Source organism: Oxyura jamaicensis, chromosome 2 (assembly GCF_011077185.1).
Source record: "Oxyura jamaicensis isolate SHBP4307 breed ruddy duck chromosome 2, BPBGC_Ojam_1.0, whole genome shotgun sequence".
Classification (NCBI taxonomy): Eukaryota; Metazoa; Chordata; class Aves; order Anseriformes; family Anatidae; genus Oxyura; species Oxyura jamaicensis.
In genome coordinates, this window is record NC_048894.1 from 150,077,954 (window position 1) to 150,105,410 (window position 27,457).

The 27,457-nt window shown below is 36.3% G+C and overlaps 1 protein-coding gene across 7 annotated transcripts in view; it reads left to right on the forward strand.

Moving 5' to 3' along the window:
* EFR3A (EFR3 homolog A) overlaps positions 1-27,457 on the forward strand; it is an 81,752-nt gene that overhangs the window by 23,868 nt on the left and 30,427 nt on the right. For 6 of the 7 annotated variants that reach the window (XM_035317443.1, XM_035317445.1, XM_035317444.1 and 3 more), the window contains 6 exons: positions 192-268; positions 1,966-2,093; positions 2,772-2,922; positions 11,840-11,961; positions 15,777-15,926; positions 22,279-22,416. In XM_035317443.1, coding sequence (XP_035173334.1) covers positions 192-268; positions 1,966-2,093; positions 2,772-2,922; positions 11,840-11,961; positions 15,777-15,926; positions 22,279-22,416 — 766 coding nt within the window. The remainder of the gene's footprint in view (positions 1-191; positions 269-1,965; positions 2,094-2,771; positions 2,923-11,839; positions 11,962-15,776; positions 15,927-22,278; positions 22,417-27,457) is intronic. The other variant, XM_035317441.1, reaches the window with a different exon arrangement.

Genomic DNA, 27,457 nt, shown 5'->3' on the forward strand with positions numbered 1-27,457 from the left:
CATTATAATAGCTTTACTTACTTGACTTCCCAGTCATTTCCAATTACTGTTATTTTGCTTAAGTGCTGAATGTAACAAGCAGCTACATTATTATTATTTTTTCCTCCTTCTTGTTGGCTACTCACTTAGAATGAAATTATCAGTGTTCCTAAAACTTTGTTCTAAATTCTGTTGGATAAATCTCTCTGCAGGAGTGTGCTGTTGCTGTGCTGCTTTGAGACCTCGCTACAAGCGTCTGGTAGATAACATATTTCCTGAAGATCCAAAAGTGAGTGAGGACTTAAAATTGTAAAGGGATTGGTTATTGAAAATCTATTCAGTAGCTAATGCTTTAGCATTTTGTTTTCTAATTTCACAATAAATTCTGTCTTAATACTTTGTATCTTTAACAGAGATTGGTAGAAGAATTTAGCTGGAAGGGGGCTGGTGCAGATCATCTTGTCCAAGTCCCTTTTCAAAGCAGGGCATCACATACTGGGAAAAAAACCACACCAGTATGTCTTGTTTGAGTAAATAGAGGTTTAATTAAACATGGTATACTGCAGCAGAGGTAGTACTTAACTTCATAATGATTTAGAACCGTGAACACTTCTTTTGCTGTGTTTGCAGGTATGAACATTTCACTTGAACAATCTTGGAGCTATATTAAAGCCCAACTATTATTCTCTGGAAGCAGCTTCTGTATTAACATCTTTGCATAGCTATTTTATGGACAATTAACATTCTGTGTATATCTATACATAATCATATGATAGTTCAAAGTAATCAAAAGCTTATGTTTATGCTGCTGTATTTTTTAAATGTTACCAGATTTTGTTATCTTATATAATAGTATAGGTGAGCAGAGCAGTCAGCATTCATATAAGGTTTGGTTTATAGAGTATGTGGGCTTTAAAATTACTTCATTTTTTAAAGAATTTTAAAGAAATATATTGATACTGAGTGTTAGTTGCTATGTTAATGTATGTTATTGGCTTCAAATACAGTGATTTCCATTTATACAGTACATTGACAGAATGGAACCGTACGGTTTTATAGATTTGTTTTAATCTACTTGTTTCTGACACAGGTATAGGAACACCTCAAGTGACTACAGTTGTAGTTGTAGAGCTGTAATATCACTTGGTGGCTCTGAACTATTACTCCTTAGTCTCTACCTATGTTAATACTCATTGGCTCAGTGTAGGACATAAGCCAGTCTCAGATGTTTCACTGAAACCTTTTCTAAAATGTTAGAAGACTTGCTTGATAAAATGCACTAATACTGACCATCTTTAAAGCTTCAATAATTTATTTGAAAAATATAATGTTTTGGAAACCTAGAGTGGAAAAAAAAAAAAAGAGGAAAAAAAGCCTTATCCTTCTTACCTGACAGTTACACAATTCAGACTAATATGGATATGTGGAATTAACATGTTAATATGTTAATGTTCTGCCTGATTTTGTTCTAAGAATTAGCCTTCAGGTACCCTGTGTGTCAGCCTTGTCCAAAATACAACACTGAAGAAATAAACAAGATTACAGTTTAAATTTTTGTGTAGTTTCAACTTTTCAGAATTAACCATTGGATGTATGATGACATTTGGGGGGGGGGGGGGGGGGGTGGTAATGGGAGAAGAAAAAGTGACATTTTACCAGTGGGGAAAATGTGTTGCAGCACTGATAATGTAGGTCAGTAAATACCTGCTTTTGGAATACTTGAATGTGTCCATCCCATGTCTGTCTTTCTCCACCCTCCAAATGATGGGAGAAGTTAATTCATTTATTTCAAAAATATCTTACGTAATTTAAGTTGCTGATTTTTGCAGCTCAGCTGTTAACAATTTTGTTTAAAAGTTATATATTTTGAGTAGTGTATTCCAGTTAGTATGACTCAGATCTTTTGCTTTGAGTGTCCAAAAGGCAAATACATCAAAAGCTTCATAATTTTTGTGGATTTTTATTTTTACTTCTGTATATCCGTAGGATGGTCTTGTTAAAGCTGATATGGAGAAGCTGACTTTCTATGCGGTTTCTGCACCAGAAAAGCTGGATCGAATCGGTGCTTACCTAGCAGAGAGACTGAGCAGAGATGTTGTCCGGCATCGCTATGGGTAAGGAAATAAGTTGCAGCGTTAAAAATAGGTGCTAACATGTAGCTGCATTTAGGTCAGAGCAAAGATGATGAATTTAGGAGGCAAGATACAGAGACAAAAAAAAGGAAGATCTTAAAGAACATGGAAATGGCATAGAAAGCTATTGAATATAAAAAGTGGCAAGAACTACTGCAGAAGAAAGGCAGTATTTGTCATGGGCCATCTTTGGCATTAATGCTGTCAAAGGCTATTTTTATAAAATTAGAGAATGGATAAAAGAGCTTTCATTGGGATAACTAGTTTGGCTTGCTCCTTTTCTCATTCATTCAATTAGAATGTCCTCGCACTGTGCGGGAGAATGGATAAGTTGTTGGTTTTCCATACCGGAGTTTGGGTAGAGAAGCGGTAGACTAGAAAGCTGGGGTCTATAATTGAAAACAAAATGTGCTAGAATAGAAAATTAAACTGTATTTACTCAGAAAATATTATGATATTATTTCTAAAAAACTTTGTATTTTTTTAAAAGAAGTCATAAATACCATTCCCTTCAATCACTTCAATTTGAAAGATGTGAAACTATTTGAAACTATGAAAGATGTGCCTTTCCCCCTTTCTTTTCTAATTTACTTTAGTAATAAAGACCTAATGATAAACTTAGCCCATATATTTGTGAATCTCTCCACAATTAATTTTCAGGTATGTCTTGATCGCCATGGAGGCATTGGACCAACTTCTAATGGCTTGCCATTCTCAAAGCATAAAGCCGTTTGTGGAAAGCTTCCTTCATATGGTGGCCAAGCTTCTGGAATCAGGAGAACCAAAGTTGCAAGTTCTTGGAACTAATTCTGTGAGTAAACCCAGATTCTAATTGAAATCAGAATAAGTCTTTGCTTATTTGCTGAGGCAAAATAGTTCCAGAATTCACAAAATATCTGCCTTTTAACATGAAATGAGAAGATTCTGTGAATGGAATGATATGCTGTTTGGGCCTAAACACAGAATATAGAGCACATGGAGCCAGAAAAACGTGTTTCCATTTAGTCTCTAAGACTCTTTAGATGCTTGGGCTCATCCTGTGTGGTAATAACTTCTCCTGGAAGAAATGGAATAGCTGTTCTGTCAATTCACATTTTAAATCTTTTTAACAGACCTCCTGAAGCCATTGGTGTAGGAAAGACAATGTTTTCCTTCTTTCATCAACAAGAGGAGTGGTGGGAAAAAGAGGAAATAATGTCCTTCTCCATGGCACTGACACTATGGAGAAAGACTCCTATTAGCTGAAAAGTAGACAGGAGGCAAAAGCCATCAGTATTGATAACTTTTTAGCTTACCTGTTTCAGGGTCCATGTCCTGGCTTGAAAGGCAAAACTGAAAGTATCAAAGTGAAGACCTGGTTTCCTAAATAAAAAGTGATCAATGCAACTAATATTATAGTTCTGTTATGCTTTTGCTATAACCATTGTATTTCCCAGGCTGTACAGCATGGTTTTGAGAAATTTCAGGATGGTGATGTGGACTGCTTTCACCTAGAGTGATAATTTTTACAAGAGTAAAGTAATGTGTGCATTTTACATACATTGCCCTTGTTAGCAGCGTGTGGGTTCTCTGGATTCTGTAGAAACGTTGGTCTTTCCTTTGGGCATGATTCCCAGTTGGTGGAATTAAATAGAGTTCAGAGAGACAGGAAGGTGTATATATTAGTGATACTGCTCTGGAGTAGAATTTCTTACTATAGTTGAACACAAATGGTTCTTGCTGTGGTGGAAGGAAGTAGTGTCCCATTGCACTCCAAATAACAGGGCAGTTTTACTGATGGTAATCATATACACACACATTATATTTCCATTTATTTATATATATATATATGCATAATACATACGTATATGTCCCTGGAGAGGGACTCTTTATCAGGGAGCCTAGTGATAGGGCAATGACTTTAAACTAAGAGAAGGTAGAAGTAGATTACATATTAGGAAGAAATTCTTCACTGTGAGGGTGCTGAGGCAGTGGGACAGGTTACCCAGAGAAGCTGTGGAGGCCCCGTGCCTGGAGGTGTTCAAGGCCAGGCTTTGGCCAACCTGATTTAGGGGGAGATGTCCCTGCCCATGGCAGGGGTTTGGAATTAGGTGATCTTTAGGGTCCTTTCCATTCCAAACCGTTCTGTGATTCTATATATGTATCTTTCATTAACTTTGAGCCATACTACCCTGATTTTTTTGGTTAGTTTCTAAAAATAATACCTGGGCAGGACCCCTTTGGGAAATAGCTATGGAACTTACTTTTTGGGGTGCATAATGGAAGATGTATGTCACTTTCCAGTTGTTTGAAAACCTCAGTGGTAAACGGTTACTGTACACCTCCACTTTAATATACAAGGCGCACATCTCTTCTTCTAAAAGAATATGCTCTTGAACAGAAGTTCACATCATGGTCATCTGTTTGATATCCCTGTCTGTTCCTAATGAGGCCTTTTATGTGCAAAGTAGATCAATGGAATTCTGAATTTGGGAAATAACTTCTCTTTTTCTGTTGTACTCTGTAACCAAAATAACAACAAGAAAAAAAATCCTAAATAAGATATTAAATTATGTAAGAAGAAGAAGAGAGTGAATATATGGCTTTTCAACAGTATTCCGGAGACTTGTTTTAACCTAATTACGCTTATTTCCCTAGGTGCCTTCTGTAGTCAAAAAGAGAAAAGATAGTCTTCTTGTGTTAAATCTAGAGGAGCAAAATGTATTGGCGCTGACAGATTTTCTGTTACCAAGAAAACTGGCCTGCTATGTTCTTAAATAAATTTGATGTCAGACATGAAGGAAGTTTATCATCGCATTTTGCCTCTTTTAGATTTTTCTGTACTCCCTAAGAAGGAATAAAAGATGAGTACAGATGGTGAAGAGAAACTGGATTATATTTTATATGCTTTAGTTACTCTAATGTACCACTGTGGAGAGGAAATGTATTGCCTGGAAGAGCTATGAGTAAAATAAATTGTATACAAAGTAAATGTCTTTAAACTGGTGAAAAGTCAGACAACCTTTGGGGAAGTCTCCATTTTTTTGTTGTTGTTGTTTTATTAAACGAAATTTCACACCACTACAAATTCATGGTCTCTTTTTGCTTTACAAGGAAAACATTTGATGATAATTTCCATATCATTAGAAGTGTATCTTGATTATTTTCCATACCAAAGCTGATTTTCAGAGCATCACTGGCATGCAAATGTGACTGTGTCTTTCAAGTAAGATTTAACTGTCTTAATTGAGTTACGGTTTATTCTCAGCCTCACAAGCAGATTTTACTTGAACTGTGAGAACTCTTGTGATGTTTCACTTGAAACCCTGACTTCTGAACCTAATTTGTGTACTCAATGATTCCTAGTAGTTTCAAGTCTTGGAAGGATCTGAAAGCTGCTGCTGCCTTCAAGATTTTTCCTTGGCTTGCAAATCTCAGGCTCTTGGAGGCAGAGCTTACTCTATTTGGTGCTCTGTATTTTACAAAAGAAAAAAAAAAAAATTGCATTCAGCACTTTGGCTTCTGATTTTTTATTTTTATTAAGTTAATTTACTTTTTGAAAAGCAAAGCTGAAGATCGCTGTTCTGGAAAAATAGTTATTTCTGCTTTTCATTTGTGTACTTATGTGCCTAATCTTCAGATTATATAAAATTAATTCTTATGACTTTTTATGTGTTTAGATTGAATTGTAAATTACGTTAGTTTATTTCTTACAGCAGCAATGATTTTTGTATAACACAGTTGTAAATCTACTCATACAGGCAGATGCTTGAGAACAGGTGAAATTCAATAGTGGATGTCTTGAACTTTATCTTTTTTTCTTTGAAATTGACTGGATTTGAAATTGGCAGTTTCTACAAAGTTCAGAATGTCTTTTTCTATCCTGGAAGATATTTTTATTAACCATGTGCTAAGGTAGCATATGCTGGTGAGGATACTGAAAAAAAAAGTGTAAAAAAAAAAAAAAAAAAAAAAGGAAAGAAAAAAAAGCTGAGACTTTCTTGGCTTATAGAAGCTTGGTATTACAGAATCTGAAAGCTGACTCCAGTAAGTCTATTACTTAGAAACGTATGGAAATACTAAATTTCTCTCTTTATTCACTTTACAGAATTTCAGTAACCAAATATGTCAAATGTCTGTACATCTAATGTACAAATAATGAAATTGATTGTTTAGATCTGTAGTGGCTATAGACCAGGGTTATACAGGGGTAGAATCAGTTATGTTTGTTCATCCTATCAAGTAGCATACAGCTCTGAAATCTTGGAAATTGTGGTCAAGATTTTTGGGACAAGAGGGAGACTTTATTTTATTTTTTTAATATTTTAAATTGCCTATCAATTTATTTAGAGAGGGTCCAGAAATTTTCTTTAGTGATCAGATGATCAAAAGTGATGGGGGTTGTAATTTAGTAAAACTTACCTTAAAATATGTTGAGGCAACTCGGTTAAATATAAACAATTTTTAAGCTAGTTCAGAGTGTTGACTGGATGAATTCTTCTCTGCATTTTGATAGTAAAATGTATTTTTTAACTAATCTGTGAAGTTGTGGATATATGTTTAGAACCCATTATTATCAGATTTTAAATTATTTACCTAAAATATTCAGTTTAGATTTTTCTTTAGTTGATAGGGCACTTCATTTTGGAAAGCTGATTTATTTTCAGCATGAGTGAAATAATAATACCATTAGTGACAGTGTTGTGCTTCCTGTGCAGGAGGAGCAGGTGACTGTTATTGCCAGCTGTCATCTTGTTTGGTATTTAAAAGAAGATGAGCAGCATCGCAGGTGGAAAAGTGACCGGCCAGTGCCTGATACAGGAACGAGATTTTTTATATTTGTTAGTTTTGGCTTATGATAACACTTGTTTTTGGCTGAACTGAAGTGCATGCACACATAAATATAATTTAAAATGTCAAGACTGTGAAATTAAATAATGTCAGAACTAATGTTCCCAGTAGAGTACTGATTCATTGGTCTTGCTTGTCTTTAGCATACTAATCTGAAAGTATGTGATGGCACCTTATTTGTAGTACAAGATCCTTTCATTCCATGTATCCACGTGGAATTATGTACTAGTAGTGATCTAGAATACAATGAAGTATTTCATCTCTAGAATCCCTGATCTGTCTTCTTTTACAGGAGTTAGAGGTACAGAGAGAGGCAATTACCCTACATACCCTTTCTCATAGAATGGCTCAGGTTGGAAGGGACCTTAAAGATCATCCAACTCCAACCCCCTGCCATGGGCATGGACACCTCCCACCAGAGCAGGTTGCCCAAAGCCCCATCCAGCCTGGCCTTGAACAGCTTCAGGGATGGGGCATTCACAGCTGCTGCCAGTGCCTCACTACACAGACAATGAAGAATTTCCTCCTAATGTCTAGTCTAAATCTATCCTCTTCTAGTTTAAAACCATTCCCCCGTGTGCTATTATTATCTACCCAAGTAAAGAGTCCTTCTCCATCTTTTTTATAAGACTCCCTTAAGTATTGAAAAGCAGCAGTGAGGTCTCTCCAGAGCTTTCTCTTCTCCAGGCTAAACAGCCCCAGCTCTCTCAGGCTTTCTTCACAGGAGAGGTGCTCCAGCCCTTGATCATCTTTGTAGCCTTCCTCTGGATTCACTCTAACAGGTCCACGAAAAGGTTATATTCCTATATGGTAGTTTCCTAATAATGAAATACAATAGTTTTTCCTATAAAAGATGGTAATTACTGGCATTATCGTCCCCTCCTGCTAAATGAGACATGAAAAAATTGCAAGCTATTAAAGACAGAATTGGGAAGCTCAAATATCAGAAAATAGTGCTCAGAACCAGCGTACACGTTCTACAGATAGCTGCTTTAAGTAATGTAATTTGGACTTAAATATGATGAATGCTGATAGTTCTTGAACTGCTGCAAAAAAAAAGCTGACCTTCTTTGAAGATATCTAGACGGTATCAGTTCTGTTCCTACTTCTAATTTTTCTATCTATGAAGTATGGGCTACCTAAGAGTGATAAGACAGCATAATTATATGGAAGAAATCATGTCCTTAGGAATTTAATTTGAGAACTTGCATGATTTACGCAAAGGACTTGCACAATTTGCTTTTCCGTGGTAATAGGATCCCACTTTCTTCATGCAGTCCAGGACAAGCATCTTCTGAATAGCTAAAATGTTCCCGCTGTATTTAAGGATAGATTTACAAGGGTTTACACTGATTGAATTTTATTGGTTTCAAAATGAATGGAAATAAGATACTACCAACGTAAGTACCTTTTTGTGCCTTCTGTATTATACCAATACAGAAGATGCTCCTACTGGTAAAGCTTCCTTAAATTATCAGTGTGTTACTGCAAGCATTTAGTATGACTGAATGACATGTTTACCTCCTTAAAAACTTTTAAGTATATCCCAGGTAATTGCTTGGAATTTCATAAGAGTTTTGCCCTTTTTTTTTAAGTCAAACAGTTCCTATAATTGTGTCATGCTTGAAAATATCTTAGGTGCTTAGGAGTCAAATATTTTCTATTTAGCAGTAACTTCTGAAGAACATCACTGCTAGGCAAGCAGAAAGCGTAGACTAATGTGTGCTGTGAAAACTTTCTGTTTCATGACAGTGCAACTCCAAACAGCCCTGTGACAGGTAGCTTTCTGGTGACCTAAATATTCAGTCACCTGAATGCTAATCCTGGAATAGATTTCAGAAGTGCTTTATGTTCAGTGGGTGAAGTTGTTATGATGTACAGGCTGGAATCAAAACTTTTTTGTCCTTTCCTCGACATTTTACTGTTAGTTTCATTTTGAAGGGCCTCACTTCGAAGTACTTTCGTCCCTGCTACAAAACTACATTCTGATGCAGCATTAATCTCCAGAGAGAGAGTTGGGGAAACTTTTGTGGGCTAAATTCTTCATTTACTCTGACAAAACAACTTCTTAATACAACAAATCTTTCCTCTAGCAAAAGTTATGAGAGTTAATATTAAGTTTTCATGTTGGAAGAGAAGAGCCTGTCAATCAGATAAGTCTTGTATATTTAGATGGTTCCTGCTGATACCAAATTACAGATGAGTTAATATTCTCACAGCTGCTCCCATACTATTTTCTGTTCTTTAAACTTTTTGCTTCTGTTCATGTTTTTGTAGAAGTTTGTTGTGTGATTCAATTCCAGACTTGAATGTTTAAAACATTCTAAGGTCATATTACTCTTTGTTTTCCTCCTGAACTTTAGGCTTTATTAAATTGCAAGGACTAATAATTAAGTTCTATCTGTCAAAAAATAAAAATAAATAAATAAAAGTACCATCAACATTAGAAAGTCTACCTCTGTTTTGTAATTAACAATTTCATGAAACAAACCAGTGAGACGCAAGATACTAAAGCATTTTCCAGAGTGTCCATTGGGAAGGAAAGGATTGCTTTTGTAACTGTCCGTATTGAGAAAACAGCCTGGTTGCTGTTCATTTTGCTCACAAACTCTGGCAGCAGAATAAGCAGGACTATTTTTTTTTTTTTTTTTTTTTTTTGCCTGTATGTCAGTTTCTTATCACATGACTGTAAAAGATATTCTCTGCAGAAGGATGTATAAAATGAGCTAGTGTTATACAATTTTGCACCTTTTTAAGTAATGGCTGGGAATATAGTTCCAGACATTGTAGAAATCTCAAATGCATCCGTAGCTTTCTGTGGGTGAACTGATAGCGTAGTTTTAAGGGATAAGCATCCTAGTTAAAACAGAAAAAAAAAAAAAATATTATTACAGGGTAGAAAGTAAGTGTGTATTTTTTTCAGGAATGCACAGATTTCTCTCAACTTGAACACTATTTCAGAACCTCCACAAATCAGCATATACTGTAGATCATACTGAAGTGCTTTGGGTTCGTCTATATGTACGTGGGTAATGTGATGATAAAAACGGCTTCTGCATCTTGGTAAATATACAAGAAATGCCTCAGCTTGAGCTTAGAAATTGGTAAGAAGAACACATTGCAGAGGAAAAAGTAGATCAATCTTAGTGGGACGTTGCTCTGTTTCAAGGCAGAATCAGCGCTGTGTTAAACCTTTCCTGACAGCCTTCCCTTGCCTTTTTTTCTTCTCTGTGGGATCTGTTCTTAAAATTTACAGTGATGGAGAATCCACAGTGTCTTTAGGCAATCTGTTAATTTTAGACAGTAAAAACCCATCTTTCTAACTTAAGTAGATTTTGCTGCAGTGTAAACCTACTGTTGCTTTTCCTATTACCATTAAACAAATAAAACTTTTTTATTTTTGCAGGTATCTTCTGTACATTGTAAGACTAGTATCTTTTGGGGAGTTCTAGGCTAAATAATGTTTTAGACGTTTTAACTAAAGCTTTGTTCATCCCTAGGATGAAGGACAGTATTGGTTAGTCATCGTCTCCAACTATGATGCTTAACCTGGGTATGGTATCTAAGGCTTATTAGTGCCAATTAGATGGCAAAAAAATCTTCATAGATCTCATAGATAATACAGACTTACCACAATATATTCTTTGTTTTTCATGCCAGTGTAACAGCATTGACTTTCATTGAACACACAATTTATTATAAAAGGTTTTTTTTTCTGCATTCAGCTGTGGCTTGTATTTGCACAGCTACCTTAAAATGATATTTTGCATTTGTCATTCCTGAATTACTGCCTTTTTTTTTCTTTGGTCCTGTTTCCAACTTAAAGAGTTCCAGGCATAAAGTTTGCTTCTGGCTCTGGCCAGCTTAGTGTTCTTCGCAGATTTGCTAAGCCCACTCTGTTATCTAAACTTCTAGTGAAACTCAGATTTTACTGTATTCCAGACAGGCCTCTTCAGAAGTTCACTCAGTACCTTACCGCAGTTCAATGATTTAAGTGTTAGCATGTTTTTAAACCCTTTTGTATCTATCTTATGGGAAGTGTTCTTTTAACAATGTTTTTCCAGCTTCTTTTGAGATTATTATTATTTTTTTTTTTGTCAACAGCATCACTGGAGTTACGATATGGCAGGTGCTGCTTCATCTGGATTCACAAAAATCTATTTCCTTGTCAGAAGAATAAGTTAGGCTGTGTTGATGTGATTTGTTCTGGACAAATCCGTGTTGATTGTTACTTATCCTTTTGTTATTTTCTAGATGTTAGCAAAAGGGAATTTTTATTTTTTTGGAGTTTCTGTGAATGGAATTAAAGTTGACTGGTTACAATTCTGTGACTCCTTTTTTTTTTTCTTCCTTTTTTAAGATAAAAAGATCTTTGTAAAGATAGAATTGACAGAACTCTTTCAAGTTTATTTCCCTTGAATTTTAGTAAGTCGGGATGTTGCTACTTAACCGGCCAGTGTCAGTGCACCATTGGATTGCTTGGATTACATGAATTAATGACATTTACTATTCAAGTGTTAGATGTTTCCATGTTGCATAAGGTGTTATTTGGTGCAGTGGCATCATAATAATAACCGTGCGCTTAGTCACATGGTCTAAACCTTTGGGTAGACCTCTTCAGTGTGAGGAGTTGTACTTGATGATCCTTATGGGTCCCTTCCAACCCGGGATATTCTGTGATTCTATAATGATCTAAATGAAGTTCTAGTGGAAAGACTTTTAAAAGAAAAGCCTCCTATTTGACTTTGTTTTCTCTGAGGCTAAATGTTTAAATACTATAACGTCTAGTTTCTTTCTTAATGCACTATTTTATATTCGTCTTAGAAGAAGCTTAATATTCATTATCCTCTTCTGGGAAATTGCTGTCAAAGGCTTTTTTATCATATTTTGTTTTCCAGTTTGTCAAATTTGCCAACATTGAGGAAGACACACCTTCATATCACAGACGCTATGACTTCTTTGTGTCTCGATTCAGTGCCATGTGTCATTCATGTGACCACGATCCAGAAATACAAACTGAGTAAGTGCCTTACCGTATGTATTATAGAGAACTGGCTGACTACAGTCTGTAATACAGTTTCTTACTATGATATTTGTTGGAATGTTTCATTCCATTGGAAGAAAATGAAAGTCTGACTTTTTAACTAGTACTGAATATTACGAGTCTTAGGTACATAGAACTTGTAGACTATTCAGGTGGAATTTTACCTGATTGATGCCTGCTGGATTGCATGGCTTCTCTCCAGAAAGGCACAGCTTATTACTGTAAATGTGTGCAAGTTGCATAACTCATTTGAGAAACGAATGGGTCTACTTACACAAATAGCAAAAGCATATTTTGAGTCTGTTATTTGAGAATTATTCATTAAAATTGAATTTTATTAGATGTCTGTAGTATAATGCTGTGTGAAACTGAAATGCCTTCATGAATTTGTATTACAAATTTTTACATTATTATGTAACGCTACATTTTTTTTAACTTCAGCTCCACCTAGTGATGTGTTCTTTATAGGAATTGTCAGTCAGTATTTAACTCCTGAGCATTTGAGAAAACCTTGTTTTTCAGACTATACGATTTGCATCTCTGCTGTACTCATTTTTTCTGTTTCTGTACATTAATTGTTCAGCCAACTATGAAAAATCCATACACTGAACACTTACTCAACCCGTCTTAGGTTAGCTGCAATGCGTAAAGATCTTCTTAGTTTGCAGTTTCAAAAATCTGCGAACTGTCTTTTCAAAAATAATATATTCTGTATTTTTAAAAATAACGAAAATTAATACAAATTTAAGTCCTCCTTCAGTCTTCTGGTTCATTCCTTCTTATTTTTCAAAATTCGCTGCCATCATAGTTGTTGTCCGGTTGCTGTTTTCAAGGCACTGATGTAAACATCTCTCTCTAAAAAGATCTGTCTCTAAAAATATAGATGCTTACAACAGATGTTTTTCACCCTGCCTCCCCTATTTCCATTTAGAAATATTCCAGTGAATGATTTTACAGGTTGACTGCACAGATTGTTCTGGGAATAACCGAAGGGATTGTGCTCAGAGACCAAAGGGAATGCAGACTTTCTGCTGGGGAGAGACCAGACATCAGGGAGTGCAGTGACAGGACAAGGTGTAGCAGTTTTAAACCAAAAAAGGACAGGTTTAGATTAGATATAAGGAATAAATTCTTCGCTGTGAGGGTGGTGAGGCACTGGAACAGGTTGCCCAGAGAAGCTGTGGATGCCCCATATCTGGAGGAGTTCAAAGCCAGGCTGGATGGGGCTCTGGGCAGCCTGGTCTGGTGGGAGGTGTCCCTGCCCATGGCAGGGGTTGGAGTTGGATGATCTTTAAGGTCCCTTCCAATCTGAGCCATTCTGTGATTCTTAAGCAGGTGTCACTGGTGAAACTGGTGGATCACACAACTACTTCACAACTTACATTTCTTTCAGTATGTTTATTTATCTGAAGCCAACAGTTGCAAAATAGTATTTGTAAATGTTTTAAAGAGATTTTTGAGATTTTGCCTTTTAGGCTTAATGAAACTAAAACAGAAATAAAATATTAAACTCAGCATAAAACATTCCATAATAGGTTAGGATTTAAGCTCAGTTCAGGATTATTATTTTTTTTTTTTTTTGAGATTTTCTTCCACCGTTGTTGCTCCTCACAAAAGATATGTAATTATAATAATGACCTAGAACATGGAATGAATCAAGGTAAGATACAACCCTCATTCATCTGCCAAGTATGATCAACCACTCCTAAGTGTACCTTAAAGTAATATACCTCCCAGGTATGATGGAGGAAGAGAACTGTGGTAATCTTCTGATTTGCAGATTGTCAGCCTGCACTGTTACTTGTGCTTCAGTCTGCAATGCTGATACACCCTTAGGGTGGAATTCAATCCTAGTGATGTAAGACTGCACAGTCTTGATTTAAATGTAGTCTCTGCTTTAATACCTATCTGAGCCTTATTTAGAGGAATTAAACCTCTCCTGTATGTGGTAAAATTTGGTGCTCTGCACCTTACTTCAGTACCTCAAACCTCATTTTTTGACCTCCTGCACAGGAGAAAGAGCATGAAATTAGTGCTATTAACACTCCCAATACAGAAAACGTGGCCTTTATTCCCCCTGTGTGTCAGTGGGAGTTTTTACTCATGTTAACCAAATGTGTAGCAATACAACTTTTTCACATCATTGTAGACAGTTTGAATGCATCTCTTCTGCAATAGATCTTTGAAACAATGACTCCCCTTTATGAAAAACAACCGTTCTTGGAATTGTCTTACTAGGTTTGCTGTAGGTACTGAGGTAATTCAACAACAAAAAAAAGAGCTGTGATTCCAGATTACCATACTAGAAGCAGATATCACAAGAAGCCAGTGTCGTTGATAGGGCCTAGAGTGTATTTCAGCTCATCCTACAATGGACATCTGTAGCTGTTGTTCATCTGCACAGCTTGAGGTTCCACTGAATTTACTGACCTAAACGCAAGCTTGAACATCACCTAGACATGTAGTCAAATAATGTAGGTTTCTGAGTCTGAAACAGAATCTCACCTGGTAAGTGACATTTGCCTTTCAGCAGGGGAGCTTGCTGAAAAGCCACGGTATCAGCAAAACTTGATTACCTGAAGAGTTAATAATTAAAAAGTTGCTTCATCTTAAATTCATATTGGAGTTATTTGTAGATAACAGTAGTTGCCTGTGTAAAATGTTTCAGTGATGGAATTTTGGAAGCTATTTGTCTTAAATGTCAATCTTAGGATTCTTAATATTGGAATCTTAATATTGAATACTGCACTATAGTTGTACTAAAGGAATAGCAAGTGCTTTTCTAGTTGTTTGTGTATCCCTTTCCCTTTGACTTCTATGTAATCCTATTAAAATTGTATTGAAAGGTCTAGAAAGGCTAGATTCCTGATATTGGATCCTATTTGAATGCACATGGATTTGTTCAAATATAGATGAAAAAGAGGGAGGGTACAGTTCCAGGTTTTTATACAGTTATATTTATAAAAGTCAGCTCTGAAGGTCATCTCCTAAATGTTGCTATGTAGTGAACTTGACTGAACAATGGCTAGTGATGTGTCGTCCATAGTGAAATTAAGATTTCCATTTTGAGGGATTTATTTTCATAAAAATATTTTAAATTTTTAGGAAAGCTTTGTTGTGCTTATTTCATTTGATGTCTCTGTCATCCTATCTTCTACTTGTTTTTAGTAACCAAAATTCTATTCTTAGCCTTTATAATAATGGCTAATGACTATTACCACTTCAGAAAATACTATTTTGCCATACATTTCATTGCACACATTCTCGTTTTAGTTCAAGAGAGTAATGGAAATAGCTAATAGCTAGACTAAGTCTTTCTTAGAAGTTGCATTAAATTTTCTTTTGTTGTTGATCAGTCTTTTAATTTAGTTCAGTTTTAGAATAAAAGTGATGGTTTCTTTGTGTCAGGCTTAAGCTGACAGAATTATCTTTAGTATGTTTTCCTGTTGTTTATTTATGACTGTTCATCTTCCACAAATTGTTAAAGATCTGTGATTAATTTGCATTCTTAACTACACTTAACTTTAAGGACTTGATCACATGATTGTGGTAGCTCTTGCATCAACTGAGCTGTGCTAATTTCACATTTTTTTCAGTGCTGGTGTAGGGTGAAATTGCAACTGATGGGTAGTAAATTCCACAGAGTTGATGAGTTTTTACACAGAAATTTCCAAATTATTGCTTTTAAGAATATAATGGAATTCTACCCTACATAATTGCTGCTGCCTAATAGGCCATGCTGCAAGGTGCTGTGCTTCTCCTATTTCATAATTACCTTTTTCCTTCCTTAGGATCCGAATTGCTGGAATCAGGGGCATTCAGGGAGTGGTTCGAAAAACAGTTAATGATGAACTTCGAGCAACTATATGGGAACCTCAGCACATGGACAAAATAGTACCATCATTGCTGTTTAATATGCAGAAAATAGAAGATGTTGACAGGTATTTTTATTCGTGGTCATTGGTGTGTTTTTTGAGCAACCTTTTAGTTTTTATTATACTAATCTTTTTTTCTTATTAGAGGAAATCACTACTGAAGTTTATTAGCCAAGATGTTCTTGAAACTGATAACACAGCTCTGCTTAACAGCTGTTAATGTTTTTTTGTCTTAGTCTTTTCAACTGTCTGTATTTATAAGTTATATATAGATGTATATATAACTTATGTAATAAGTATATATAACTGTATATATAACTTACTCTGGCCTCTCTCAGTATAAAACCATTCCAGAAGTTGTATATCCATGTTCACTTTTTAAGAGTTGTGAGCTCTGTTTTTGTAATATGATGCAGTAAGTACAAGTTTGTAGGTAACTCAAATTAATTTTTCCAGTTATATTTGTTAAAAATTGATGGTTTAATTCCTGTTGAGTCATCAGTAGCAACTGTCTTTTCTGTCTACAACAGTACTTAAGATGAAGATTGAAAATTTCTTGATATGTAGGCACATACTTTGTGCTTTCAATAGCTCCTGGGCATATTTACCTGCCAGGTTTGCTTTCAGAAAAGACATCTGTAATAACTGCCGTTGAGGATTATGTCAGTTACCTTACCTTACAATAGAAAATGTCTCTTTATTTTTGTCGGTGTATTTGTGCCTAAACACTATGTAGGTGTAAAATATGGTTAATGATGACACTGGGAAATTTCCACGTATCAAAACTAGCTTGAGCTGTGCAAAAAAGCTTAAATGTTTGTGTCATGTCCAACCCCCTCCCTACCTGCGCCAAAACTTGCCTGGTAGGTTCAGCAGACTTCCTATAACAACATGCTTTTCATGCTTTCTTATGACACAGCTTCTGCAATCTGTCAGATTTTTTTTTTCATTCCTCAGCTTTACTTTTCTTTTATTCCTGTTGATACCTGGCTCTTCTCTGAAGTAAGCTTTCAAACTAAATAACTGAAATCAATATTTGTCTGTCTGCATTCTGTATCTATTCATTGCATATAACGTGGGGCCCACAAAGTACATGCAGAAATACCACTTTGATTTTACATCTGAAGAGAGATCTGAATAAGAGCCAAAGGTTTCTGAACCTGCTCTGTGAACAAGTTAGCTTTTGCTTCCTCTTACAAAGCTTCTAGATACCCTTTCCTTCATTACCCTTTACAGAGCCTCTAAGCATATTTTATAAACTTTTATAAAGCCAAATTAACTACGATGGAAGAACTGACTCGGATGGGATTGGGTTCAACCACTTGAAGCTGATCAGTTTATACCTACTGCAGAACTCATTTTTGTCATTTGTTGAGCAATGCAGTGGTGGTGGTAGAAAAACAAATCTGTTAAAAAGGAACTGTTAATTAAGTATCTGAACTGGCTTCTTGAAACTTTTCCTATACTGCACATTCAACAGAAGAAAAGACTAATGGTTTTCCAAGTGGCAAGTAGGGGCCTTATATGATGCACATATGACAGAGCAGCTGAAAACAATATTTATAAATTGTTGATCTGCTGGCCTTAAATGATGTTAGAGAATTCCTCATTTTGTTTTATGTGACTTCATATTTGTGGAGCACAGACAGAGGCACCTTGAAGAGCAGGAGTAAGAAGCATATTGTTCTGGCAGATGGAATCAAAGCATTATGTGAGAGAGAGCAGAAATTCTAGAAAATACCCTCTACTGAAGTCCATAGAAAATAACCATTTTTGGTTAAAGCTGAAGCACACACATATGAACTTTACCTTAAATATCAGTGTAATTGTTACTTGTGGAACCTTCAGAGCTTAACTTAATATTCTGAGAACGTGTCAGATGAGACACTTTTTTAGTTGAAGATTGAATATTTAAACACCATTTTTAAAAGATCGTTGTATTTGTGGTTTATGTGTCTGCATGTCTGAATGCATATTCTAGTGAGGTGACTGTCAGACAAATTTGCTTGTGTAACATATTCTAAAAATCAGACCGCTTTTTTTCTTAGTTGCACTTCACTCCAATCTTGTACTGCAAAAAAATTGTAATGCATACTTCAGTATAAACCTGAAAGACTCTTCTTCCCCCTTACAAGTTTTCTAGAAGATTCAGAATAGTCAATTACGTTCATTTATACACATTATTTCTAAAGTATGGAAGGATGAAATGGAAAATTGAAAGGGTGTTTTCAGTTAATTTGTAGCATATTCTTCAGAATAACTGCAAAGCTTAATGTGTCAGCCTTATTTAAGGCATAACGACACTTTAACACTTGATACAGACTTAAGGGTATATTAAGAGGATTTAAACTTAATGCTCATATAAATTCTGGTTTAGACGTGGATTCAAGTACATTTTTTTCTCAGGGTAAGTGAACAACTGGGAATCATAGTCGAACGCTTCTGTAGCTACTCTGCTCACGTTTTCCTTAATGTTTCCCATCCCATCTCATCTCTGGGGCCTATACTGGTTTTGTGGTATTAAAGAAGTCTCAGCTGTGAGCTGTTCAGTTGCTTGGAGCCAGTTTTAGCCTGTGGTTAGATGTTTGCTGTAGAAACTTCAAAATGACCCTCCTTCCAGCTCCTGGTTGCCACATTTTCTTAGAGATCACCCCCAAGAAAGTAAGTAGGACAGATGAAGGGAGTAGTCCTTACCCATTTCACTGCAACATGCATCTTCTGCTTTCTTTATTAAGAAAAACTGCTTTTAATTTAAAAAATTTAAAGGGTCAGTTTATCATCTTTGTCTTTCATTTGTTAATCATGGAATATTTATCAATCACAAGTACTGAGAGCTAGCTGCTGTTAAGATTCAAAACCAAAATGTGATCCCTACGGACAATGGAAGATCATTTTGAGCTTCAAATGGTTAGAATGCGCAAATCTGAAGACTAAGATTTTAGACCAGGAAGACTGGTTTGCAGGTTTTTCCTGTAACCTATTCTGAGTAAAACTCCAAGCTGTGCTAAAAAGCCCCCTTCTGTAGAATTGCATATACAAACATGCAAAAAATAGTTTATTTTTACTGCATTTTAACTAGAGTTCTTGTGAATACTTTAGCCCTGTGTGTTCTGCAGTTTGCTGTCTTTTTTTCCCTCTCCTTTTTAATGGTGCTGTGTTCTATGGAATCTGTGTCAAAACAGCAATGAGAATGACAGTTATCCCTGCACTGTCATTTGTATCTCCTCTGCTCTGAGGAGGATGCCCATATGTCTACACCAGAGTCTAAGCAGTACAGGGGAAAAAAACAGGGAGATTGAGAGGCACAGCAGTTGGGTAAAGCTGCAGTTTAAGTGGTGTTCATGGTGGATTATATGCAGATTTTCATGCCTCTTACAATTCTAATCATTGCGCGTTTGTAAAAATATTTCTCATTACTTAACAGGTTGCTTGGGGCTTTTCTTATTATTAAAATCTGAGGAGCTAGCAGCACTATTGTAACTTCTGAAAATCTGACCTTACCAAAGGCAACAGCTTTTTTTTTTTTCTTTCTTTTTTTTTTTTTATACCACAACATTTAGATTGCAGTAGTCTTGAAACACTAGATCTTTTCCTTTTAGCAGATCTTACAGCATACAGATGTTACATGTTAATTTGACTCACAGAATCTCGTTATTTAACTTTTTATAACGTTACAATGTTGTGGTGATGCCAGAGTGAACATTGCATAAGCTGATGCTTAATGAATGCTCTTCTAAACATATTTAATGTGCAAGCTTAAACTGCAGAACTAAATATGTTTACGACTTTAGTGTACTGTTTTCTACAGTCTTAAAAAAATAATTAAAAAATAAACATTTCCTAATGCATAGATGCATAATTTTAATGTAGGTGAACAAATTCTCACTAAAGTTTCTAATAAAGCAAACAACAACAACAAAAAAAAACCTTGCCACCTGTAGGTATAGAACTTCTCAATAAATTATATTGTACCTTAGGGGGAACCATTTTCTTTCTTCCAATACCTCCTATTTCTGAAATGCTCAATTTAAATGAAACATTGGTGGTAGCTTAATAGTATGATGTGTGAAGCTCAGAAATATATTTCATTTGCCTTTAATTTTCTGACATAACTCAGGTCTCTGTGTGCTGAAAAGGGCACTTGGATAGGCAAAGGAGAAGAAAGGACAGCCAAATAATAATAAGCAACATTATACAGGCTTGCATCAAAAATAAGAAGTGGCAGACTGGAGACTTTGCTGGAAAAGCTCCCCCATTCACTGCTTATAGTGCAGGTGCTAATTTTAGGTTTTGCAATGTGAAGACAGGCTGTTACCTTCAAAATTCAGTTGTAGAATTTGGGCCTTGGCTGCTTTCAGTTTGTCTAAGACGCAGCATGGCTACTCTAGTTTTGCTTCTTGTGTCTATATTCTCTCTTTTCTCAGTACTCTTACTCTCTTTCTACTGTGTTGATTTTAGTTGACCTAATTACTAGTCACCAAGAGAAAAGAAATAATTGCAAATGGCAGTGTTTGAACTGTAAGAAAGCTTGGTTATTGGTTCTGTCAGTAGTACAAAACATTAAAACTTCGTTTTGTGCTGCAGGATTTAAGTTGTATGTTAAAACTTCCATATGAAGTCATATTGCTATTTGCTGATTTTCATGCTTTCATACTTTACAATAGTTTCTATTTTGGATTAAGGCACTCATTGGGGGTATTTCAGTGCCTGAAGAAATAGTAGCTTTGGTAATAATAAATTCTCTTCACACCCATAACTTTTTCTCTCTCTCCCATCATGTTATCATTTCTTAATGTTCTTTACTATCAGTAAATTTTCTATGATTGAAATAACTGTGCTATCAGCACCTTATAGAGGAAGATCACAATTATTTCAGTCATTTAAAGGACAATTTTCTCTGCAAAACTTCATGTAGATAACAGTTGCTATATTTTTTACAATAATCCAGTAAAGGTTTTTGGAGTAAGGGACAGGAGAATCCTCCTTCAGCAAGGGCCACCTTTATAAACACATAATGGGGAAAGTAACATCGGTATCTTTATCTTAATATTTCCAAATATGGAAATGTCTGTTACTGGTAACACTCTGTGATAAACATAATCTGTGTGATAAATATTGTCCAGCTGCCCAACAGTATCATAAAGGTGAAGAATTCAACTTGACAAAGCATGTTTAAGTAAGATGAAATATTAGAGCTTTGTGTGCTGATGCCGACTCTAAGAAATAGTTTAAAATAATTTAAAAAAAACTTCCTGTTCCCCTGTCACTCCTGCCTTCTCTCCCCCAGAAGCGATGGGATGGGATGGGATGGGGGCTGTGCTAAGCCCCCCCAGTCCCTCTCGGCTGCCCCTTCCTCCTCACCCATGGCCCTGCTCCAGTGGGGGCCCTGTCCCGGGCTGCAGCCCTTCAGGAACACCCTGCTCCCACGGGGGCTCCCCACGGCCGCAGCTCCCTCAGGAAATGTCCCCCTGCTGCGGCGTGGGCCCTCCCCGGGGTGCAGGGTGGAGATCTGCTCCAGCGGGGGCTCTGCAGGGCTGCCAGGGAATCCCTGCTGCCTGTGGGCCTGGAGCCCCTCCTGCCCTCCTCCTCCCTCTGCCGCATCTCCCTCGCCCTGGGCCTCCTCCTCGGCCTGTGCCTGCTCTGCCCTTTCGGATATCTGTTTTCCCTGGGGCTGGGCTCAGCTGGGCCCTGCCATGGGGCCGTTGGAGCCAACACAGAGGCCTTGCAGTGGCCGGCCAGCACCTGGGCATGGGCACCCAGCACAGTCCTCTCCATGGTGATGTTAGTCACCTTCTAATTGATTGTCCCCTAATTTCTACATTATCTAGTTAAAGGTAACTGTGTGGGTGAGTGTTCTAATTAGTTTGATCAGCTTTTTTTTTTTTTTTTTCTTTTTTCTTTTTTTTTTTTCTTTTTAACTGGCAAGCCATCTGTTTCTACAGAAGTATTAAGAGTTTTATTTAACACCCACCCACCCAGTATGGATTCAGTAGTGGGCAGGTGAATGAGATCATTAGTCTGAACAAAATATCTGAGGTTCTGCACATCTCTTGACATCTCTTGTCATGGTCTTCATTTCTCACTTATAATGGGCAGTGTTTAGTCAAAATACAATGAGTAACTAGTCATCAGTATTATTAGCTATTATTTTTGCCACATACGTATTTACTAATATAGTGCACAATACTGGGTATACATGAAGATCTATATGGTCCTGGTGTTAAATAATAAAACGTTTTAATCAAAGTTCTGTTTTTTAATGCGTATTTGTTACATATGCATGTTGATTCTAGCCTGGATCAACAGTTTGACAGTGGACAACAGTGTTGAAGTGAATGTTGTAGAACCAAGACAATGTACGTTAAGAAAGATGAGTATTAATCAGTAGTAACTTGAACGTTATTTTGTCTTATTTCAGCAGAACTGGACCTCCATCCTCTCCTACAGGAGGAGAGAAAGAGGAAAATCCAGCTCTGCTGGCTGAAAACTGTTTCAGAGAACTGTTGGGAAGAGCCACCTATGGAATTATGAATAATGCTGTCAGACCGGTTTTTGCGTAAGTTGGAAATTAATGGAAGATCTTAAGAGATTTTCGAATTTCATCCTCTAATTATGTTACATTAATTCCTTCCTTCTTCAACCTTTAGGGTTCTGCTAAGTTTTTCATATTTCTTCAAAATTTTGCCCCTTTTTTAAACTCATCACGTGTTGACTCTCTTTTAACTTGAAGATAGTTACAGAGAAACATGAGTCCCATTCTGCTGATTTCAGAAGTGTATTATAATGATTGGGATGGGTTGCTGCCACAGCTGCCATTTCTTTATAGTGTGAAACTGTTTATTCCTAAGTATTGATGACTGTTGCAGTCAGTAAGAGAGAAACCAGGTTGCACAAAGGAGTACTGTGCCCAGATGAATAAAGTTAAGATTTCTACTTTCTTGCATTTTTTTTCCAAGACCTGTTTTGATATTCTGTGAAGAATGTTTTTAACAGCTTAGTTACCAGAGAATGGCAGATGTGTACATGATATGCACATTATACACAAATGCAGTTACAGATTTTTGCAGGTATGTTAACTGTCAGGTCCAGCATCTTTCTGTTTTGTTCTTGGCATTTTCCCAGTTGTTGCCTTTAAAAAAAAAAAAAAGTGTGTTACAAAAAAAGCTTCAAACATTAATGTAACTTAAACCTGCATCTTTCACCTCTGTTAGTGTCTTCAATGCAGACATCTCAGCAGAAATCTTTGCAGGAAGCTGTAAGCACAGTGCTACTACTTTCAGGTTGTGCCTTTTCCTGGTTGTGAGGAGGGCTGCCTAGTCCTTCCTTTAGTTCTTCAAAATACTCATCTCTTACGGGAATACCTGCTTTTAGATGGTGTAGTTCTTGCTACAGACTCTAAGGATGTGATTCATGCACTGTAAGACTTTCAAGCTACGGAAACCTATTTTCAAGTTACTACTATTAAGCACAAACAGGAATGCAAACTGAATGTAGGGAAGTTCGTTTACTAAATGAGGGTGGAAACCTTTTGTGTAACTACTTGTTATCCTCCCAGAAGTATTGAATGCAAAGAAACATGCTATTATCCTACCTTCCATGCGCATCCATTATACCAGTCCAATAAGAGTATAACTATTGCAAAGTTGAGTATTATAAAGTTTCCATGTTTTCCTGCATTTCAAAATTCTATTCCTCCAGAATATCAGCCCAACAAAGTGAACCTTTAGGTACTAAGCAGCCTGGATGGACTATTTGGAACTATATTGCATCTGTTTTGTTACTGCTTTTAAGTTCTTCTTAGGGATGTATTCCATAACTTTTCAGGACATGCTGTCCTGGAAAGTCTTTGTCTTTTTGGTCACTATTTTTCTGTTCAATTTCAGGAAGAATAGCCAAATAAGTACATCTTGTTGTAAGTAATTGCTGTAATGTTTTAGTGTTTTTGAAGAACAAGAGTTATGAAAAATGAAGTTTCCAAGCTCTGCTTTTTCTGAACAAATGCAGAGTTCTCTAGTTCTCTATTTAATCGGCTTCACTTTGTGAATGAGCAGAGCCGATAGAAAGAAAATTTGATAGTGAGGCCATTGCAATTTTATCTGATTTGAAAAAAATGACTTAGAATATTTATATGTGATTAGAAAACAGTTTCCTTCAGCAGTTTTCAACAATTGGACAACTTCTTAAAAAGTGCTGGAAATAAAGATAAGGTCACTTATTATGGTGATAGCAATGAAGATGCAGGTTCAGTTCCTCACCTGAAGGCTTGCTTCATGTGGCACTGGAATATTAGACACGTGTTTCTTCCATCATGAAGATGAATACATTCCAAGATGGAAGGGTAATAATGAGTAGAGTTGAAATCTGAAGTCTTGTGGTGTGGGTTTAGAATGACCTTTGGCAGAAAATCTCTGTGGTTATAAGTTTCTGTTTAGTATCTAGAAAATTTCAAAATCTATTTTTTTAATGAAATCTGAGAGGCCTGTCTGGCAAACTGCTTCAAAACATTTGAAAGTTTTCTATTAATAAGATATGAAAAAAATATATTTTATGGCTACAGTCGTGAGTTATTTAGACTTACAAGAAATTTAGCATGAATTTGCAATGGTGAATAGATGAGGCAGATCCAGAGGGATACAGAAATCTACTAAGACAAACATCTTCCCAAGTATAACAAGTTACACCCTGCTCGTTTCACTGTATTTCCATTCTTGTGCCAAGTCATCTGTGCAAGGGTTTTGAATGTTATCAAAAGGCTGGTGTTCCATGCTAGTTCAGCAGATGTGATGCATGATATTTTGTAACATATACCATACAAGCTTCAGTTCTGCTTTTTAATCATCAGTTTTATCATTTTCTACTGCAAGGATTGCTTTCGTTGGTGATTGTTAATGTGAGTGAATTCAGGACCTGTTAATTGCTCTCACTTCATAAAATAGTAATTTGCACTAGTGGTTCTGCTGTTGCTCCTCATTTGGGAAATCTAATAGTGCACATTTGCTATGTACATGCAGCAGGTCTTAATGGAAGGCAGATTTTGACATTTGTTAATCCAGCATTAAAATGTTTTTCAATTTTACTTAGATATTCTTTATTGAAAGAACTATGATTGAGGGAAAAATTAGGCAAGATGTGACTTGATTTTAACTAAACTAAATGTGTCATGCTGAAAATGTCATCTGTGGTCTTCTTCAAAACCATAAAACTACAATGAATACACTGCCTGCACTATGACAAGTAAAACATATCACCTATGTGAATGTAATATTCCTTTGCTTTGAAGGAAAATTCCAGTACAAAAAGTATGTTGTTCATTTAGCTATTACATAAAACATTATCTTAGGCTGTCATCTTCCCCCTGCTGTCTTCCCCTCAGTTCAGCTACCTGAATCAGCTAACATTTTGCCTTTCTGGAAGAAGAGAACTGTATGTCTTGTTTTGAGGGGGAAATTGTTTTTAACCAAACAAACAAAACCAACCTTGATGTAAGATGTAGTAGACCATAATCTGTTTGAATTGACCTTTGGGACAGATAAAGATGTGTTGTCAGGTGTAACAGAGACCACATACGAACCTAAAAGATCAAAGGATCAGTTCCAATCAGAAAAAGATAGTGGGGAATATGATTTTGTATTTGATGACATAACAAGAAAAAAGCTAAAATATGCTGTCATGTACAAGTAATGATGTACCCTACTGGAATGGTATTAGAGGAAAAAAAAAAAAAAAAGACATGAATAAACATTGTGATCTGCAAAAACGTGAAGGTTAAAAAAAAAAAAGGTAATTTTGTTTGTCTTTCTGACCCCAAGGTAGGATTAAATACACTTGTGTGTTTGGAATGTACACAAGAAAGGTAGCCATTCCCAACGGGTAGTCCAATTTAATACTTAGTAATGCAAATATGATTTTATCTTATCAGGCCACCTTGAAAATTACACCTTTAAAATTCTTGCAAATCTTATTCATATAGGGATTTGTATTAGAGGTATGTAATATGTCAAAAAGGCAGTGCGTTTTCTTAGCTCTGCAATGGACTGACAGATAATCTAGGGCATGAGAGGGTGGTTCTGCGGCTGCCAGTTTAATCAACCTTGAAGGAGACCTGTGTAGGCTGCTAGGTCACTAGGCTGGCAGCGGCTGGCCACTGAGTTAATTGAGACCTCCAGGTTTGAAGTAGAGTAAGTTAAAGCATCCTGTCAGTCCCTGTGTGTTCAGTACTTACTTCTTTCACCTGTATGCTTTCAATTTTGTTATTCTGAAGCATCGTTAGATATTTATTAGGGGCTTTTGGAAAGGTCAAACCAAAAGTGATTCAGTAGCTGAGATACCTGTTTAGAAACATTGCCTAAATTCAGTTTCTGTAAGAAAGTTGTTGTTGAACCTAAATCACCCTGATGAAAAGGCATCCCTAAATGCTTTTTCCATTCTTCCAAATTTAATAATGCACTTACTTTTCTCCTGCTTTTTCATATCTCCTTTTTGGAAAAGTCAACACGTCCTACTCATACATTTCAGCACAATGCTTAAGCTGTATTTCCTGTCTTTGCTTATAACTCTGACAAAATTTTTAGTCAGTGGTTCCTTTCACATTTAAGGAGAAGCAGGAACATTTATTGTTCTGATTTTATTTTGGCGTTTCTTCAAGGTAATGTTGTGAGTGAAATGCTTTGGAATTATATGGGAATATATACACAGAATAGTTCTTTTAATTTTTGGTTTCCAAATATATTATTCATGAAACCTCTTTGAAAATGAGAATAGGTCTTAGGGTCTCTTGTGGATGTAACATTCAGCTTTTTGTGGCTCCTGACTGAATATATTTTCTGACTGAAAATAAATTCTTTATCTTACTTGAACCATAAGTTTGTCAAGGTACAGACCACCTCTTAACCATCTTCATGTCTCCATTTTTATGTAAATGTGCAGGTAATATCACAGCATTTTTATGCATGCACTTTGAATGGAAACGGTATATTCTGTGTAACCTTGGCATGACTGAGATTTCTTAAATTTCTGAAAGCAGAAGATCAGCTTTGGTTATGGGAATTTGTGTTACAGCCAAATGTTTTGTTATTAAATATTAATAACAAATGAAAAAAAATTGTTTTCTGAAATCCCAGTTTTCTCACCTAGTTGATAAGTCATTGTTTAGAACCTACATGTAAGGGAATAATCCCTCTGAGGTGAATTTTTAGTAAACCATGAGGGAAAACATTTATTATTTTACTGGGCCTTGCCTTACATGGCAAGGTTTTGCTAGTGTGGGAGCTGAAGGAGAGCAGCCCATGGAGGATCAGTTTCAGAAGAACTGCATCCTGTGGGAAAGGCCCCATGAGCGAGGGCAGAAAATCAGGATGAAGGTCTGACCATGATCCACATTTCCCTGTGCTACTTAAGTGGAGGAGGTAAAAAAGAATGGAAGGGCGGGGGGAGAGGGAGGGGAGGAGGGAAAGGTGTTTTTAGTTTTCTTTTAGTTCTCACTGCTCAAGTCTGTTATCAGTAGGCTGTAAATTACACTGATCTCCCTTATGGTGTTCCTGTTTTGCTTGTCATGGTGAGCAATCTCTGTCATTAGCTCAATTCATAAGCTTCATCTT